The following is a 21,064-nucleotide window of genomic DNA, read 5'->3' as shown; positions in this document are numbered from 1 at the left end:
CACCACTGGGGAGAGGAGGAGGACAGTTAGAAAGAGAACACACAGAGCACTGATGTCCCCCACTGGGGAGAGGGGGAGGACAGTTAGAAAGAGAACACACAGAGCACTGACATTCACCACTGGGGAGAGGGGGAGGACAGTTAGAAAGAGAACACACAGAGCACTGATGTCCACCACTGGGGAGAGGGGGAGGACAGTTAGAAAGAGAACACACAGAGCACTGATGTCCACCACTGGGGAGAGGGGGAGGACAGTTAGAAAGAGAACACACAGAGCACTGACATTCACCATTGGGGAGAGGGGGAGGACAGTTAGAAAGAGAACACACAGAGCACTGATGTCCACCACTGGGGAGAGGGGGAGGACAGTTAGAAAGAGAACACACAGAGCACTGATGTCCACCACTGGGGAGAGGGGGAGGACAGTTAGAAAGAGAACACACAGAGCACTGACAGTCACCACTGGGGAGAGGGGGAGGACAGTTAGAAAGAGAACACACAGAGCACTGACATTCACCACTGGGGAGAGGGGGAGGACAGTTAGAAAGAGAACACACAGAGCACTGATGTCCACCACTGGGGAGAGGGGGAGGACAGTTAGAAAGAGAACACACCGAGCACTGATGTCCACCACTGGGGAGAGGGGGAGGACAATTAGAATGAGAACACACAGAGCACTGATGTCCACCACTGGGGAGAGGGGGAGGACAGTTAGAAAGAGAACACACAGAGCACTGACATCCTCCACTGGCGAGAGGGGGAGGACAGTTAGAAAGAGAACACACAGAGCACTGATGTCCACCACTGGGGAGAGGGGGAGGACAGTTAGAAAGAGAACACACAGAGCACTGACATTCACCACTGGGGAGAGGGGAAGGACAGTTAGAAAGAGAACACACAGAGCACTGACATCCTCCACTGGGGAGAGGGGGAGGACAGTTAGAAAGAGAACACACAGAGCACTGACATCCACCACTGGGGAGAGGGGGAGGACAGTTAGAAAGAGAACACACAGAGCACTGACATTCACCACTGGGGAGAGGGGGAGGACAGTTAGAAAGAGAACACACAGAGCACTGATGTCCACCACTGGGGAGAGGGGGAGGACAGTTAGAAAGAGAACACACAGAGCACTGATGTCCACCACTGGGGAGAGGGGGAGGACAGTTAGAAAGAGAACACACAGAGCACTGACATTCACCACTGGGGAGAGGGGGAGGACAGTTAGAAAGAGAACACACAGAGCACTGACATCCTCCACTGGGGAGAGGGGGAGGACAGTTAGAAAGAGAACACACAGAGCACTGATGTCCACCACTGGGGGGAGGACAGTTAGAAAGAGAACACACAGAGCACTGACATTCACCACTGGGGAGAGGGGGAGGACAGTTAGAAAGAGAACACACAGAGCACTGATGTCCACCACTGGGGAGAGGGGGAGGACAGTTAGAAAGAGAACACACAGAGCACTGATGTCCCCCACTGGGGAGAGGAGGAGGACAGTTAGAAAGAGAACACACAGAGCACTGATGTCCACCACTGGGGAGAGGGGGAGGACAGTTAGAAAGAGAACACACAGAGCACTGATGTCCACCACTGGGGAGAGGGGGAGGACAGTTAGAAAGAGAACACACAGAGCACTGACATTCACCACTGGGGAGAGGGGGAGGACAGTTAGAAAGAGAACACACAGAGCACTGATGTCCACCACTGGGGAGAGGGGGAGGACAGTTAGAAAGAGAACACACAGAGCACTGATGTCCCCCACTGGGGAGAGGAGGAGGACAGTTAGAAAGAGAACACACAGAGCACTGACATTCACCACTGGGGAGAGGGGGAGGACAGTTAGAAAGAGAACACACAGAGCACTGATGTCCACCACTGGGGAGAGGGGGAGGACAGTTAGAAAGAGAACACACCGAGCACTGATGTCCACCACTGGGGAGAGGGGGAGGACAGTTAGAAAGAGAACACACAGAGCACTGACATCCACCACTGGGGAGAGGAGGAGGACAGTTAGAAAGAGAACACACAGAGCACTGATGTCCCCCACTGGGGAGAGGGGGAGGACAGTTAGAAAGAGAACACACAGAGCACTGACATTCACCACTGGGGAGAGGGGGAGGACAGTTAGAAAGAGAACACACAGAGCACTGACATTCACCACTGGGGAGAGGGGGAGGACAGTTAGAAAGAGAACACACAGAGCACTGATGTCCACCACTGGGGAGAGGGGGAGGACAGTTAGAAAGAGAACACACAGAGCACTGATGTCCCCCACTGGGGAGAGGAGGAGGACAGTTAGAAAGAGAACACACAGAGCACTGACATTCACCACTGGGGAGAGGGGGAGGACAGTTAGAAAGAGAACACACAGAGCACTGATGTCCACCACTGGGGAGAGGGGGAGGACAGTTAGAAAGAGAACACACCGAGCACTGATGTCCACCACTGGGGAGAGGGGGAGGACAGTTAGAAAGAGAACACACAGAGCACTGACATCCACCACTGGGGAGAGGAGGAGGACAGTTAGAAAGAGAACACACAGAGCACTGATGTCCCCCACTGGGGAGAGGGGGAGGACAGTTAGAAAGAGAACACACAGAGCACTGACATTCACCACTGGGGAGAGGGGGAGGACAGTTAGAAAGAGAACACACAGAGCACTGATGTCCACCACTGGGGAGAGGGGGAGGACAGTTAGAAAGAGAACACACAGAGCACTGATGTCCACCACTGGGGAGAGGGGGAGGACAGTTAGAAAGAGAACACACAGAGCACTGACATTCACCACTGGGGAGAGGGGGAGGACAATTAGAATGAGAACACACAGAGCACTGATGTCCACCACTGGGGAGAGGGGGAGGACAGTTAGAAAGAGAACACACAGAGCACTGACATCCTCCACTGGGGAGAGGGGGAGGACAGTTAGAAAGAGAACACACAGAGCACTGATGTCCACCACTGGGGAGAGGGGGAGGACAGTTAGAAAGAGAACACACAGAGCACTGACATTCACCACTGGGGAGAGGGGAAGGACAGTTAGAAAGAGAACACACAGAGCACTGACATCCTCCACTGGGGAGAGGGGGAGGACAGTTAGAAAGAGAACACACAGAGCACTGACATCCACCACTGGGGAGAGGGGGAGGACAGTTAGAAAGAGAACACACAGAGCACTGACATTCACCACTGGGGAGAGGGGGAGGACAGTTAGAAAGAGAACACACAGAGCACTGATGTCCACCACTGGGGAGAGGGGGAGGACAGTTAGAAAGAGAACACACAGAGCACTGATGTCCACCACTGGGGAGAGGGGGAGGACAGTTAGAAAGAGAACACACAGAGCACTGACATTCACCACTGGGGAGAGGGGGAGGACAGTTAGAAAGAGAACACACAGAGCACTGACATCCTCCACTGGGGAGAGGGGGAGGACAGTTAGAAAGAGAACACACAGAGCACTGATGTCCACCACTGGGGGGAGGACAGTTAGAAAGAGAACACACAGAGCACTGACATTCACCACTGGGGAGAGGGGGAGGACAGTTAGAAAGAGAACACACAGAGCACTGATGTCCACCACTGGGGAGAGGGGGAGGACAGTTAGAAAGAGAACACACAGAGCACTGATGTCCCCCACTGGGGAGAGGAGGAGGACAGTTAGAAAGAGAACACACAGAGCACTGATGTCCACCACTGGGGAGAGGGGGAGGACAGTTAGAAAGAGAACACACAGAGCACTGATGTCCACCACTGGGGAGAGGGGGAGGACAGTTAGAAAGAGAACACACAGAGCACTGACATTCACCACTGGGGAGAGGGGGAGGACAGTTAGAAAGAGAACACACAGAGCACTGACGTCCACCACTGGGGAGAGGGGGAGGACAGTTAGAAAGAGAACACACAGAGCAATGATGTCCACCACTGGGGGGAGGACAGTTAGAAAGAGAACACACAGAGCACTGACATTCACCACTGGGGAGAGGGGGAGGACAGTTAGAAAGAGAACACACAGAGCACTGACATTCACCACTGGGGAGAGGAGGAGGACAGTTAGAAAGAGAACACACAGAGCACTGATGTCCACCACTGGGGAGAGGGGGAGGACAGTTAGAAAAAGAATACACAGAGCACTGACATTCACCACTGGGGAGAGGGGGAGGACAGTTAGAAAGAGAACACACAGAGCACTGACGTCCACCACTGGGGAGAGGGGGAGGACAGTTAGAAAGAGAACACACAGAGCACTGACATTCACCACTGGGGAGAGGGGGAGGACAGTTAGAAAGAGAACACACAGAGCACTGATGTCCACCACTGGGGAGAGGGGGAGGACAGTTAGAATGAGAACACACAGAGCACTGATGTCCCCCACTGGGGAGAGGAGGAGGACAGTTAGAAAGAGAACACACCGAGCACTGATGTCCACCACTGGGGAGAGGGGGAGGACAGTTAGAAAGAGAACACACAGAGCACTGACATCCTCCACTGGGGAGAGGGGGAGGACAGTTAGAAAGAGAACACACAGAGCACTGATGTCCACCACTGGGGAGAGGGGGAGGACAGTTAGAAAGAGAACACACAGAGCACTGATGTCCACCACTGGGGGGAGGACAGTTAGAAAGAGAACACACAGAGCACTGACATTCACCACTGGGGAGAGGGGGAGGACAGTTAGAAAGAGAACACACAGAGCACTGACATTCACCACTGGGGAGAGGAGGAGGACAGTTAGAAAGAGAACACACAGAGCACTGATGTCCACCACTGGGGAGAGGGGGAGGACAGTTAGAAAAAGAATACACAGAGCACTGACATTCACCACTGGGGAGAGGGGGAGGACAGTTAGAAAGAGAACACACAGAGCACTGACGTCCACCACTGGGGAGAGGGGGAGGACAGTTAGAAAGAGAACACACAGAGCACTGACATTCACCACTGGGGAGAGGAGGAGGACAGTTAGAAAGAGAACACACAGAGCACTGATGTCCACCACTGGGGAGAGGGGGAGGACAGTTAGAAAGAGAACACACAGAGCACTGATGTCCCCCACTGGGGAGAGGGGGAGGACAGTTAGAAAGAGAACACACAGAGCACTGACATCCTCCACTGGGGAGAGGGGGAGGACAGTTAGAAAGAGAACACACAGAGCACTGATGTCCCCCACTGGGGAGAGGGGGAGGACAGTTAGAAAGAGAACACACAGAGCACTGATGTCCACCACTGGGGAGAGGGGGAGGACAGTTAGAAAGAGAACACACAGAGCACTGATGTCCCCCACTGGGGAGAGGGGGAGGACAGTTAGAAAGAGAACACACAGAGCACTGACATCCTCCACTGGGGAGAGGGGGAGGACAGTTAGAAAGAGAACACACAGAGCACTGATGTCCCCCACTGGGGAGAGGGGGAGGACAGTTAGAAAGAGAACACACAGAGCACTGATGTCCACCACTGGGGAGAGGGGGAGGACAGTTAGAAAGAGAACACACAGAGCACTGATGTCCCCCACTGGGGAGAGGGGGGGGACAGTTAGAAAGAGAACACACAGAGCACTGACATCCTCCACTGGGGAGAGGGGGAGGACAGTTAGAAAGAGAACACACAGAGCACTGATGTCCACCACTGGGGAGAGGGGGAGGACAGTTAGAAAGAGAACACACAGAGCACTGACATCCACCACTGGGGAGAGGGGGAGGACAGTTAGAAAGAGAACACACAGAGCACTGATGTCCACCACTGGGGAGAGGGGGAGGACAGTTAGAAAGAGAACACACAGAGCACTGATGTCCACCACTGGGGAGAGGGGGAGGACAGTTAGAAAGAGAACACACAGAGCACTGACATTCACCACTGGGGAGAGGGGGAGGACAGTTAGAAAGAGAACACACAGAGCACTGATGTCCACCACTGGGGAGAGGGGGAGGACAGTTAGAAAGAGAACACACAGAGCACTGACATCCACCACTGGGGAGAGGAGGAGGACAGTTAGAAAGAGAACACACAGAGCACTGATGTCCACCACTGGGGAGAGGGGGAGGACAGTTAGAAAGAGAACACACAGAGCACTGACATTCACCACTGGGGAGAGGGGGAGGACAGTTAGAAAGAGAACACACAGAGCACTGATGTCCACCACTGGGGAGAGGGGGAGGACAGTTAGAAAGAGAACACACAGAGCACTGATGTCCACCACTGGGGAGAGGGGGAGGACAGTTAGAAAGAGAACACACAGAGCACTGATGTCCACCACTGGGGAGAGGGGGAGGACAGTTAGAAAGAGAACACACAGAGCACTGATGTCCACCACTGGGGAGAGGGGGAGGACAGTTAGAAAGAGAACACACAGAGCACTGATGTCCACCACTGGGGAGAGGGGGAGGACAGTTAGAAAGAGAACACACAGAGCACTGACATCCACCACTGGGGAGAGGGGGAGGACAGTTAGAAAGAGAACACACAGAGCACTGATGTCCCCCACTGGGGAGAGGGGGAGGACAGTTAGAAAGAGAACACACAGAGCACTGATGTCCCCCACTGGGGAGAGGGGGAGGACAGTTAGAAAGAGAACACACAGAGCACTGACATTCACCACTGGGGAGAGGGGGAGGACAGTTAGAAAGAGAACGCACAGAGCACTGATGTCCCCCACTGGGGAGAGGGGGAGGACAGTTAGAAAGAGAACACACAGAGCACTGATGTCCACCACTGGGGAGAGGGGGAGGACAGTTAGAAAGAGAACACACAGAGCACTGATGTCCCCCACTGGGGAGAGGGGGAGGACAGTTAGAAAGAGAACACACAGAGCACTGACATCCTCCACTGGGGAGAGGGGGAGGACAGTTAGAAAGAGAACACACAGAGCACTGATGTCCACCACTGGGGAGAGGGGGAGGACAGTTAGAAAGAGAACACACAGAGCACTGACATCCACCACTGGGGAGAGGGGGAGGACAGTTAGAAAGAGAACACACAGAGCACTGATGTCCACCACTGGGGAGAGGGGGAGGACAGTTAGAAAGAGAACACACAGAGCACTGATGTCCACCACTGGGGAGAGGGGGAGGACAGTTAGAAAGAGAACACACAGAGCACTGACATTCACCACTGGGGAGAGGGGGAGGACAGTTAGAAAGAGAACACACAGAGCACTGATGTCCACCACTGGGGAGAGGGGGAGGACAGTTAGAAAGAGAACACACAGAGCACTGACATCCACCACTGGGGAGAGGAGGAGGACAGTTAGAAAGAGAACACACAGAGCACTGATGTCCACCACTGGGGAGAGGGGGAGGACAGTTAGAAAGAGAACACACAGAGCACTGACATTCACCACTGGGGAGAGGGGGAGGACAGTTAGAAAGAGAACACACAGAGCACTGATGTCCACCACTGGGGAGAGGGGGAGGACAGTTAGAAAGAGAACACACAGAGCACTGATGTCCACCACTGGGGAGAGGGGGAGGACAGTTAGAAAGAGAACACACAGAGCACTGATGTCCACCACTGGGGAGAGGGGGAGGACAGTTAGAAAGAGAACACACAGAGCACTGATGTCCACCACTGGGGAGAGGGGGAGGACAGTTAGAAAGAGAACACACAGAGCACTGATGTCCACCACTGGGGAGAGGGGGAGGACAGTTAGAAAGAGAACACACAGAGCACTGACATCCACCACTGGGGAGAGGGGGAGGACAGTTAGAAAGAGAACACACAGAGCACTGATGTCCCCCACTGGGGAGAGGGGGAGGACAGTTAGAAAGAGAACACACAGAGCACTGATGTCCCCCACTGGGGAGAGGGGGAGGACAGTTAGAAAGAGAACACACAGAGCACTGACATTCACCACTGGGGAGAGGGGGAGGACAGTTAGAAAGAGAACACACAGAGCACTGATGTCCCCCACTGGGGAGAGGGGGAGGACAGTTAGAAAGAGAACACACAGAGCACTGATGTCCCCCACTGGGGAGAGGGGGAGGACAGTTAGAAAGAGAACACACAGAGCACTGATGTCCACCACTGGGGAGAGGGGGAGGACAGTTAGAAAGAGAACACACAGAGCACTGATGTCCCCCACTGGGGAGAGGGGGAGGACAGTTAGAAAGAGAACACACAGAGCACTGATGTCCCCCACTGGGGAGAGGGGGAGGACAGTTAGAAAGAGAACACACAGAGCACTGATGTCCACCACTGGGGAGAGGGGGAGGACAGTTAGAAAGAGAACACACAGAGCACTGACATCCTCCACTGGGGAGAGGGGGAGGACAGTTAGAAAGAGAACACACAGAGCACTGACATCCTCCACTGGGGAGAGGGGGAGGACAGTTAGAAAGAGAACACACAGAGCACTGATGTCCACCACTGGGGAGAGGGGGAGGACAGTTAGAAAGAGAACACACAGAGCACTGACATCCTCCACTGGGGAGAGGGGGAGGACAGTTAGAAAGAGAACACACAGAGCACTGATGTCCCCCACTGGGGAGAGGGGGAGGACAGTTAGAAAGAGAACACACAGAGCACTGACATCGTCCACTGGGGAGAGGGGGAGGACAGTTAGAAAGAGAACACACAGAGCACTGATGTCCACCACTGGGGGGAGGACAGTTAGAAAGAGAACACACAGAGCACTGACATCGTCCACTGGGGAGAGGGGGAGGACAGTTAGAAAGAGAACACACAGAGCACTGACATTCACCACTGGGGAGAGGGGGAGGACAGTTAGAAAGAGAACACACAGAGCACTGACATCGTCCACTGGGGAGAGGGGGAGGACAGTTAGAAAGAGAACACACAGAGCACTGACATTCACCACTGGGGAGAGGGGGAGGACAGTTAGAAAGAGAACACACAGAGCACTGACATCCTCCACTGGGGAGAGGGGGAGGACAGTTAGAAAGAGAACACACAGAGCACTGACATTCACCACTGGGGAGAGGGGGAGGACAGTTAGAAAGAGAACACACAGAGCACTGACATTCACCACTGGGGAGAGGGGGAGGACAGTTAGAAAGAGAACACACAGAGCACTGATGTCCACCACTGGGGAGAGGGGGAGGACAGTTAGAAAGAGAACACACAGAGCACTGATGTCCACCACTGGGGAGAGGGGGAGGACAGTTAGAAAGAGAACACACAGAGCACTGATGTCCACCACTGGGGAGAGGGGGAGGACAGTTAGAAAGAGAACACACAGAGCACTGATGTCCACCACTGGGGAGAGGGGGAGGACAGTTAGAAAGAGAACACACAGAGCACTGATGTCCACCACTGGGGAGAGGGGGAGGACAGTTAGAAAGAGAACACACAGAGCACTGACATCCACCACTGGGGAGAGGGGGAGGACAGTTAGAAAGAGAACACACAGAGCACTGATGTCCCCCACTGGGGAGAGGGGGAGGACAGTTAGAAAGAGAACACACAGAGCACTGATGTCCCCCACTGGGGAGAGGGGGAGGACAGTTAGAAAGAGAACACACAGAGCACTGACATTCACCACTGGGGAGAGGGGGAGGACAGTTAGAAAGAGAACACACAGAGCATTGATGTCCCCCACTGGGGAGAGGGGGAGGACAGTTAGAAAGAGAACACACAGAGCACTGATGTCCCCCACTGGGGAGAGGGGGAGGACAGTTAGAAAGAGAACACACAGAGCACTGATGTCCACCACTGGGGAGAGGGGGAGGACAGTTAGAAAGAGAACACACAGAGCACTGATGTCCCCCACTGGGGAGAGGGGGAGGACAGTTAGAAAGAGAACACACAGAGCACTGATGTCCCCCACTGGGGAGAGGGGGAGGACAGTTAGAAAGAGAACACACAGAGCACTGATGTCCACCACTGGGGAGAGGGGGAGGACAGTTAGAAAGAGAACACACAGAGCACTGACATCCTCCACTGGGGAGAGGGGGAGGACAGTTAGAAAGAGAACACACAGAGCACTGACATCCTCCACTGGGGAGAGGGGGAGGACAGTTAGAAAGAGAACACACAGAGCACTGATGTCCACCACTGGGGAGAGGGGGAGGACAGTTAGAAAGAGAACACACAGAGCACTGACATCCTCCACTGGGGAGAGGGGGAGGACAGTTAGAAAGAGAACACACAGATTACTGATGTCCCCCACTGGGGAGAGGGGGAGGACAGTTAGAAAGAGAACACACAGAGCACTGACATCGTCCACTGGGGAGAGGGGGAGGACAGTTAGAAAGAGAACACACAGAGCACTGATGTCCACCACTGGGGGGAGGACAGTTAGAAAGAGAACACACAGAGCACTGACATCGTCCACTGGGGAGAGGGGGAGGACAGTTAGAAAGAGAACACACAGAGCACTGACATTCACCACTGGGGAGAGGGGGAGGACAGTTAGAAAGAGAACACACAGAGCACTGACATCGTCCACTGGGGAGAGGGGGAGGACAGTTAGAAAGAGAACACACAGAGCACTGACATTCACCACTGGGGAGAGGGGGAGGACAGTTAGAAAGAGAACACACAGAGCACTGACATCCTCCACTGGGGAGAGGGGGAGGACAGTTAGAAAGAGAACACACAGAGCACTGATGTCCACCACTGGGGAGAGGGGGAGGACAGTTAGAAAGAGAACACACAGAGCACTGATGTCCACCACTGGGGAGAGGGGGAGGACAGTTAGAAAGAGAACACACAGAGCACTGACATCCTCCACTGGGGAGAGGGGGAGGACAGTTAGAAAGAGAACACACAGAGCACTGATGTCCACCACTGGGGAGAGGGGGAGGACAGTTAGAAAGAGAACACACAGAGCACTGACATCCTCCACTGGGGAGAGGGGGAGGACAGTTAGAAAGAGAACACACAGAGCACTGACATTCACCACTGGGGAGAGGGGGAGGACAGTTAGAAAGAGAACACACAGAGCACTGACATCCTCCACTGGGGAGAGGGGGAGGACAGTTAGAAAGAGAACACACAGAGCACTGACAACACAAAAGATAGCAACATTCTGATAACTGTCAGGGAAAATGAACAGACTGTTTTATATTGGTTAGTTATGCTAGCCAACTTAAGCTCTACAGGGCCAAATGCGAAGAACAATTTATTATTAGACACAGACTTGAATGTTGGTTAGAACAACAAAAAGGTGCTTTTCTTACCGTTTTGTTTGGACCAGTGGTGTAGACAAGTACTCTTGACCAGGGCCTCGTCCACCTTTCCTCCTGACATGTTGTCCATGAACTGGCGGCCGTGCTCCAGAGCCATGTAGCAGTCACTGTGGTAGTCCCTCTCCTCCACCCTCACACAGGCCGGCACTGGACAACCCCCGGGCCCCCGCGCTGCCAGGCTGTCAGGCTCCATCCCAGCCATGGGAGAGAAGGGGTTGGTGCACTGGTCCTGTAGCAGTAAGATCAGTTCGTCTGGTACCCTCTCCCCCCTCCCTCCTCCCCCTGTTCTCTCCAGCGAGTGTTGCCGCAGCGCCTCGAAGCGCTTCTCTGCCTCGCGGCTGACGTCCGAGTCGCGTCCGATGATGTCCAGCTCGTCCTCCAGGAAGAGGCCCGAGCCGTTGCCGTAGCGGCGGTTGACGACTGCGCTGAAGCCGCAGGTGCAGGGGTACTGGGCCTCTCCCGTGGGGTCGCTCAGGTACACCCCCACGTCGGCCCCCTTGATGTTCATGTTGCACACGCAGATGCAGCAGCTGTCGAAGTTGCAGTCCTTGAAGAGGTTCATGACGGACTCAGAGAGGATGAGGGTGACGTAGAGGCTGTGGGCCTCGGGGATGGAGGGCACGGTGGCAGGTTCCACTGAGTTGAGAGGTCGACAGGTGGAGGGGGTGGAGGCAGGCGAGTAGAGGTCCGAGTTCTCATACTTAAGCGAACCCTGGACACTGGCGGGCCCTCTGGGGGTGCGTGGGGTACGGGGAGTGCGTGGTGTGGGGGCGGAGAAGCGCGGCGTGGCCGGTGAGGGCAGGATGCCCGTGCCACTGTTGCTGGGGGGGGCACTGTTGGACATGAAGGGAGTGTGGGTCTGGGGTGTGTAACTCTGGCTGTAGTCCTGGTCCATGGCACTGCCCACACTGGGGACGTTACTGTGACAGAGAGAAGAGGAGTCACACAACACAGCCTGTTGGGACAATATGCTAGAGTTTGATTCAAAACACAACAACAAAGCAGAGCTCAGTATATTATAACAAAACCATCAGAAGGAGGAATGGTAAACAAACAAGCAAAGACAACTGGCTGCCTGTCGGGGTATGCAAATGCGCTGCAATTTCAAGCAGCCCCTCTGAGAAAATAGTATATTTTTGTCAGGTTGATGTTTACTGTCATTAATCTTGCCCTGAAGACAGAACGGAGTGATTTCCGCTAAATGGGCCAGCTGTAAAGAAAGAAATTGGCTTCATGGTAAAATTTCGTAAACATTTTTGTTCTTAGGCATCCCAGGTGGCGCAGTGGTCTAGGGCACTGCATCGCAGTGCTAGCTGTGCCACCAGAGACTCTGGGTTCGCACCCAGGCTCTGTCGCAGCCGGCTGCGACCGGGAGGTCCGTGGGGATGCACAATTGGCCTAGCGTTGTCCGGGTTACGGAGGGTTTGGCCGGTAGTGATATATCCTTGTCTCATCGCGCACCAGCGACTCCTGTGGCGGGCCGGGTGCAGTGCACGCTAACCAAGGTCGCCAGGTGCACGGTGTTTCCTCTGAAACATTGGTGCGGCTGGCTTCCGGGATGGATGTAAGTCATGTTAAGAAGCAGGGCCCTATGAAACACATGACTTTCAACCTTCGTCTCTCCCGAGCCCGTACGGGAGTTGTAGCGATGAGAGTACTAATACTAATAATTGGATACAACGAATTTGGGGAGAAAAGGGGGGTAAAATTTATACAAAAAAAATTCAAATAAAATGTGGTTCTTACTGGCAAATACAACATTATTTAATTACAACAGGTGAAATGCTGACTTACAAGCCCTTAACCAACAATGCAGTTCAAGAAAAAGCAAAGAAAATATTTTTTAATAAATAATAAAAAGTACACAAAACACAATACACACAAAACAAAACAACAATAACGACGCTACATACAGGTGGTACCGGTACCGAGTCAATGTGCGGGGGTACAGTCGAGGTAATTTGTACACGTAGGTAGGGGTAAAGTGACCATGCATAGATAATAAACAGCGAGTAGCAGCAGTGTAAAAACAAATATGGGGGGGTTCGATGTAAAAAGTCTGGGTGGCCATTTGAAACTCCCGCTCCACTACAGCCCCGTCGATGTTAATGGGGAACTGTTCGGCCCGCTTTTTCCTGTAGTCCACGATCAGCTCGTTTGTCTTGCTCACATTGATGGAGAGGTTGTTGTCCTGGCACCACATTGCCAGGTCTCTGACCTCCTCCCTATAGGATGTCTCATCGTTGTCGGTGATCAGTTGTTGTGTCGTCAGCAAACTTAATGATGGTGTTGGAGTCGTGTTTGGCCATGCAGTCGTGGGTGAACAGGGAGTACAGGAGGGGACTAAGCACGCACCCCTGAGGGGCCCCAGTGTTGAGGATCAGCGTGGTAGACGTGTTGTTGCCTTCCCTTACCACCTCGGGGGGCCATTCAGGAAGTCCAGGATCCAGTTGCAGAGCGAGGTGTTCAGTCCCAGGGTCCTGATGAGCTTTGTGGGCACTATGGTGTTGAATGCTGAGCTGTAGTCAATAAACAGCACTCTCACATAGGTTTTCCTTTTGTCCATGTGGGAAAGGGCAGTGTGGAGTGCGATTGCATCATTTGTGGATCTGTTAGGGCAGTATGCGAATTGGAGTGGATCTAGGGTATCCGGGATGATGCTGTTGATGTGAGCCTCATGACCAGCCTTTCAAAGCACTTCACGGCTACTGACGTGAGTGCTACGCGTTGGTAATCAATTAGGCAGGTTACCTTCACTTCCTTGGGCACAGATATTATGGTGGTCTAAAACATGTAGGTATTACAGACTCTGTCAGGGACAGGTTGAAAATGTCAGTGAAGACACTTGCCAGTTGGTCCGCGCATGCTTTGAGTACACGTCCTGGTAATCTGTCTGGCCCTGCGGCTTTTTGAATGTTGACCTATTTAAAGGCCTTGCTCACATCAGCTACCGAGAGAGTTATCACACAGCTGTTCGAAACAACTGGTGCTCTCATACATACAGCCTTGACCCTGCTGGTCATCTATGAACATTTGAACATCTTGGCCATGTTCTGTTATAATCTCTATACCACTCTACACCGCCCTTTATACCACTCTACACCGCCCTCTATACCACTCCACACCGCCCTCTATACCACTCTGCACCGCACTCTATACCACTCTACACCGCCCTCTATACCACTCTACACCGCCCTCTATACCACTCTACACCGCCCTCTATACCACTCTACACCGCCCTCTATACCACTCTACACCGCACTCTATACCACTCTGCACCGCACTCTATACCACTCTACACCGCCCTCTATACCACTCTACACCACTCTCTATACCACTCTCTACCACTCTCTATACCACTCTACACCACCCTTTAAACCACTCTACACAGCCCTCTATACCACTCTACACCGCCCTCTATACCACTCTACACCGCTCTCTATACCACTCTACACCACTCTACACCACCCTCTATACCACTCTACACCGCCCTCTATACCACTCTACACCGCCCTCTATACCACTCTACACCGCCCTCTATACCACTCTACACCGCCCTCTATACACTGCCCTCTATACCACTCTACACCCCTCTCTATACCACTCTACACCACACTCTATACCACTCTACACCGCCCTCAATACCACTCTACACCGCCCTCAATACCACTCTACACCACCCTCTATACCACTCTACACCACCCTCTATACCACTCTACACCGCCCTCTACCCTCTCCTCTCCTGTCCTGTCCTCTCCTCTGTATCAATCAACCATGCTCTCTCCTCTCCTCTGCTCTATATCAATCAACCATGCTCTCTCCTCTCCTCTGCTCTGTATCAATCAACCATGCTCTCTCCTCTCCTCTCCTCTGCTCTGTATCAATCAACCATGCTCTCTCCTCTCCTCTCCTCTGCTCTGTATCAATCACCATGCTCTCTACACTCCTCTCCTCTCCTTTCCTCTGTATCAATCAACCATGCTCTCTCATCTCCTCTCCTCTGTATAAATCAACCATGCTCTCTCCTCACCTCTCCTCTGTATCAATCACCATGGTCTCTCCTCTCCTCTCCTCTCCTCTCCTCTCCTCTCCTCTCCTCTCCTCTCCTCTCCTCTATATCAATCACCATGTTCTCTCCTCTCCTCTCCTCTCCTCTCCTCTCCTCTCCTCTCCTCTCCTCTCCTCTCCTCTGCTCTGTATCAATCACCATGCTCTCTCCTCTCCTCTCCTCTCCTCTCCTCTCCTCTCCTCTCCTCTCCTCTCCTCTCCTCTCCTCTCCTCTGTATCAATCACCATGCCCTCTCCTCTCCTCTCCTCTCCTCTCCTCTCCTCTCCTCTCCTCTCCTCTGTATCAATCACCATGCTCTCTCCTCTCCTCTCCTCTCCTCTCCTCTGCTCTGTATCAATCACCATGCCCTCTCCTCTCCTCTCCTCTCCTCTCCTCTCCTCTCCTCTCCTCTGTATCAATCACCATCCTCTCTACACTCCTCTCCTCTGCATTAATCAGCTATGCATGAGGAATGGAACAGGCTCCTCAGAGGGTAGAGGGATAAGCCCTGAATGTGTGTGTGTGTATGTGTGTGTGTCCACACGCATTCATACACATGCGTGTGTGTGTGTTTGTATGCCTATATCCTATAAGTCTAAATTACACCTCAGCACAGATAAGCATTACGAATTGTAAAGAACCCTCGGAGCAGCTGGAAAAATATCCATTGGTTCCGCAGGCTTCAGGAGGAGAGTGTCCTGACAGAGTCAGCTTGCCCTAGCAGTCAGGAAAAACTCATATCCCTGGTCATGAGTGGTTCATATAGAGATTGATTGATTTGATTTACTATATCAGACAATTAAAATGCACAGCCACACACCAATGCAATGGCAGGTGTTTACCTGTCTTTGTTGAGGTAGGCCATGGAAGGCACATGGGGGTGGTTGAGCATTTCCAGTTTGCCCACTGTTGTCCAGCTGGGCCTGTAGATGCACTCCTCTGGCAGCTTGATGGGGGGCAGACACTGGCTGGGCAGGGTCTTCATGGGGGCAAACATGGAGCAGCCCACAAATGCCTGGCACAGCTCCGGCTTGTATACAAACGAGAAGTCCTGAGGGGAAGAGCCAGCGAGGATGAGACCATGCCCGATATGTACACCGACTAGCCCAATGGCTGCTACACTGATATGACTTAGATGTATTTTTTCATTCGACATTCATCTTTATGTAAACTGCACAGTTAGGACAACGACAGTTAGGCCATGCAGAGGAATTATTTATGACTCCTAAGCATGGTCAAATAGGGGATCAAGTTTCAATTTAGGGCCCAAAAACCCACCTTGATTTCCTGTGGCTTGGGGCTGCAGTAGCCCTCCTCCACTTCAATCTTGAAGTGTCCCCCAAGGGACGAGGCACCGTCCAGGTTGGTCATGCCCTGTCCGACCTCCAGGCCGCCGTATTCCTTACCGCCCATGTTCATGGGGGAGTAGCCCGAGATGTGCTGCTCCAGGCTGGGGGGAGTGGGGAACATCTGGTGCAGGTCTGCCGAGCCTGTAGGAGAGAGACGGGCGGTAAGTGGAGCGAGAGCGAGATGGAGAAAGAGAGAGATGGGGAGAGAGATAGAGAGAGGGGCAGAAGAGAGAGGCCGTGAGAAACTAGAGATAAATCAAGGTTCCCATTCAGTGACAATAACAACTGAAGATCTGAAGTCTCAAAAGGCAGTCGAGGCTCAACAGTCTAAGTGCTGAGGCAACAAGCACCTTGTTTCACATACAAAGCTATAGACTAGTCACATAGAGAGGTAGATAATGAGGCACTTGTTCCTGCCCCAGGGCACAGAGCTGTCTGTTTGGAGTAGAGCAGGGCCACTCAGCCAGCCAGTGACTGTTGTACAACTGTTATCGCCACAAGGGGGAGCAGCATAGGTAAACAACATATTTTTGAGGCCGTATGTATCACCTTTCTCAGAGTAGGAGTGCTGATCTAGGATCAGTTTTGCCTTTTGGATCATTATTAATAAGATTCACAGGAGGTTGGTGGCACCTTAATTGGGGAGGACGGGCACATTGTAAATTCAGGAGCGGAATAAATGGAATAGTATCAACAACATCAAACACATGGTTTCCATATGTCCATTATTATGAGCCATCCTCACCTCAGCAGCCCCCACTGATAAGATTATTATGAACATGAGGGCCTGATATTAGATCGGCACTCCTACTGAGATGTCTGATACATAAAGATCCTGGAATGCAAACGTGTGCTGAGACTAGTGACTGAAGAAGCTTCATGCTTCATTCGTGAATTAATGAGTATGAACAGCGTGTGCTTTCCAAGTGTTATATGATGAGTTTCTGCATGGGTTTGAGTTGCCTCGAGCACATTTTCACTCTATCATCCTTAGGCCTTTTAAGCTCGCAATCTGTGATGGCTACATCCATTTTTGGACGTATAAATGAATGATATATACACACTGAATATAACTTAGAAATGCCTCATGAGCTGGATTCAACTGTCGTACCCCCATCAGAACCCAAAATATAAGCTTGTTTTATGCCAATGTTTTACAAACACTGTATAGCCTCAAAACATGGTTAAAACTATGATTTTGATATCATGGATGGTGAGTCCTTACACCCATAGCTCTGTCTAAAGCAGTGAGAAGCAGCCTTACTGATGCAGGAGACTGGGTCCAGAGGGGCTGGCTTTGGTTCCTTGGTGCCAAATGTATTATCTGTTCCATTCACCGCACGTCTGGAACCAGGCTGTTGAATATAACACATGGCAATAATAAGATTCAACACATACAAGTTGATTCACAAAAACACAAAAAGCCCCTGCAATGATGGGTTGGGGAACCCTGTTGGCAGCCTGTAACCCAGCGATGACATTGCACTTCTCAGTGTATTGTTGCACGATTGGTACACAGCCACCTACCAGAGAGAGCAGAGCACAGAAGGGGTTGGACTGTGACTACTCTGTTCTGTGGGGGCCAGAGTCAGAACAGAGCACTTTGGAAGCCACCATATCCATCTTTGGGGCTGGGAAAATATTTTCTGAATCTAAGCCACTTTGGCTGCGTTTACACAGGCAACCCAATTTTGATATTTTTGCCACTAATTGGTCTTTTGACCAATCAGATAAAATCTTTTGCCAATAATTGGACAACAGATCAGAATTGGTCTGCCTGTGTAAACAGACTTTTACACTCCAATGTGTTGTAGGATGACGTGTTAACCACAGCTGTTGAGGTACTGCACGTATGCAACATTCTGTCTCACCAACACACACAAGATGCGCACGCACACACAAACACTTGGCGTCTCTTGCCAGGCGGTACTGTAGCTAATGGGATATTCACTGTGGTTTAGTGCAGCGGCCAGGCTGTAGTGCTGGCAGGTCCCACTGACCGCGGGTTCATGCTCGTCACACACACACACACACACACACACACACACACACACACACACACACACACACACACACACACACAGGCCCCATACTGACCGTGAGCTCGTCCTCATCGGAGTTGAAGAGGTTGTCAAGGTCGTTGATGGACACGGCCAGGTCGGTCTCGTGGATTAGGCTAGTGGACGCAGTGCGTGCGTTTGCTGCTTCCCGTGCTGCGTCTGGACGGGGGTAGAGGAACAACAAACACCAGGGCTAGGTAAATAACCCACCTCTAGCTCAGGCTCTCTAAAACTCCCATATACTGTATCCCTCAACATCAGAGGCTGTCAGTCTTACAAGTGGCCCTATTCCTGAGGCTGCATTCAACAGTAAACATGTGAGAACGCTCTAACACCCTGCTAAATCAATTCTGAATCAAGTCAATGAAACGTAGTAATGCACCTACATGCCTGAGGGATCTAGATAAGACGGTCATTAAGATTGATATGCAGTATGAGCTATGGATACCCCACACTATTCTGGCTGAGACTGACTTATTGCATTTACTGTTGCTGAGAGAAGCCTATGACAGACAGGTGGTAAGCTACAGTATGGCTTCACCCCATCATCCAAGGCTACCATAAGCTCAGGACTAGTATTCAACTTCTCTACAGATAGTTTGGCTTTCAGTTGAAAAAATAATTATATCAATTAGAACCATGCACTGCAATTTATAAATGAATTTGCACAATATGATCCGCTGAATCTTTCACAAGAGAAAAAGGCACTATGAAAGTTATGTGACAAACCAGACCGTTCATCTGTAGGCTACGTGCAGCACTTTGTTTAAAGCATCTATTTGTTTCCATGATCTTACCCAAACTGGGTGCAGCACCTGTTCAACTCTGTCAACTCCCTCAAAACACAGGGATGAGGATTTGCACAGGCTTTATCAGAGGACCTGGGAGTTTGCAGAAAAACAATATGTTCTTGGGGCTGGAATAATAGCCTCCCCGCCAAGTAATAATTACCGACGTGGCAGATTCGGACGGGACTAAAATGACAGATGTGGTGTTTTGTGCTCGTGCATGTAATTACATTACCTGTCCTCCCCCAGTAAGTCAAACTAAAGGCTGCTACTGCTGTCACTCAGGTAATTGACCCAGGTAATGACAGCCATGTCCCTGTCATCTAACAGAGCCTAGAGTTGCACAGTACAGCAGAGACAGACAGGATCCTTACCATCTGATGGACCTGCTGCTCCATCCTCACCCTGCGAGAGAGAGAAAAACAAAGAGAGAGAGAGAGAGACAGAGAGAAAAACAAACAGAGAGAGAGACAGAGAGAAAACAAAGAGAGAGAGAGAGAGAGAGACAGAGAGAAACACAAAGAGAGAGAGAGACAGAGAGAAACACAAAGAGAGAGAGACAGAGAGAAAAACAAAGACAGAGAGAGAGACAGAGAGAAACACAAAGAGAGACAGAAACAAAGAGAGAGAGAGACAGACAGACAGAGAGAGAGAAACAAAGAGAGATAGAGAGATAGAGAGAGAGACAGACAGACAAACAAAGAGAGATAGAGAGAGAGACAGACAGACAGATAAACAAAGAGAGATAGAGAGAGAGACAGACAGAGAAACAAAGAGAGATAGAGAGAGCGAGAGAGAGAGAGAGAGACAGAGAGAGAAACAAAGAGAGATAGAGAGAGCGAGAGAGAGAGAGAGACAGAGAGAGAAAGAAAAACAAAGAGTGAGACAGAGACAGAGAGAACACAGAGAGAGACAGAAACAAAGAGAGATAGAGAGACAGACAGACAGAGAGAGAGAGAGAGAGAGACAGACAGACAGACAGACAGACAGACAGACAGACAGACAGACAGACAGACAGAAACAAAGAGAGATAGAAAGAGACAGACAGACAGAGAGAGAGAGAAACAAACAGAGATAGAGAGACAGACAGACAGAGAGAAACAAAGAGAGAGAGAGAGACATACAGACAGAGAGAGAGAAACAAAGAGAGAAAGAGACAGACAGACAGACAGAGAGAGAGACAGAGAGAGAAACAAAGAGAGATAGAAAGAGACAGACAGACAGACAGACAGACAGACAGACAGACAGACAGACAGAAACAAAGAGAGATACAGATAGAGGGAGAGAGACAGACACAGATAGAGAAACAAAGAGAGATAGAGAGAGAGAGAGAGAGAGAGAGAGAGAGAGAGAGAGAGACAGAGAGAGAGAGAGAGAAAGAGACAGAGACAGAGAGAGAGAGAAACACAGAGAGATACAGATAGAGGGAGAGAGACAGAGAGAAACACATAGAGATACAGATAGAGGGAGAGAGACAGAGAGAGAGAAACACAGAGAGATACAGATAGAGGGAGAGAGACAGAGAGAGAGAAACACAGAGATACAGATAGAGGGAGAGAGACAGAGAGAGAGAAACACAGAGACATACAGATAGAGGGAGAGAGACAGAGAGAGAAAAGACAGAGAGATACAGATAGAGGGAGAGAGACAGAGAGAGAAACACAGAGAGATACAGA

At 51.4% G+C, this 21,064-nt stretch overlaps 1 protein-coding gene across 2 annotated transcripts in view; it reads right to left on the bottom strand.

The window, feature by feature from the left end:
- LOC139418261 (mediator of RNA polymerase II transcription subunit 13-like) overlaps positions 1–21,064 on the bottom strand; it is a 156,667-nt gene that overhangs the window by 25,822 nt on the left and 109,781 nt on the right. The window contains exons 11-16 of one of the 2 annotated variants that reach the window (XM_071167584.1): positions 19,763–19,793; positions 18,638–18,759; positions 17,766–17,895; positions 16,470–16,681; positions 16,034–16,242; positions 11,135–12,063 (exon numbers count right to left, since the gene is read on the bottom strand). In XM_071167584.1, coding sequence (XP_071023685.1) covers positions 11,135–12,063; positions 16,034–16,242; positions 16,470–16,681; positions 17,766–17,895; positions 18,638–18,759; positions 19,763–19,793 — 1,633 coding nt within the window. The remainder of the gene's footprint in view (positions 1–11,134; positions 12,064–16,033; positions 16,243–16,469; positions 16,682–17,765; positions 17,896–18,637; positions 18,760–19,762; positions 19,794–21,064) is intronic. The other variant, XM_071167585.1, reaches the window with a different exon arrangement.

The sequence above is a fragment of the Oncorhynchus clarkii genome, chromosome 10, assembly GCF_045791955.1.
Source record: "Oncorhynchus clarkii lewisi isolate Uvic-CL-2024 chromosome 10, UVic_Ocla_1.0, whole genome shotgun sequence".
NCBI lineage: Eukaryota > Metazoa > Chordata > Actinopteri > Salmoniformes > Salmonidae > Oncorhynchus > Oncorhynchus clarkii.
The sequence above is the reverse complement of the archived record's forward strand: the minus strand, read 5'-3'. Positions and strand labels throughout refer to the sequence as shown.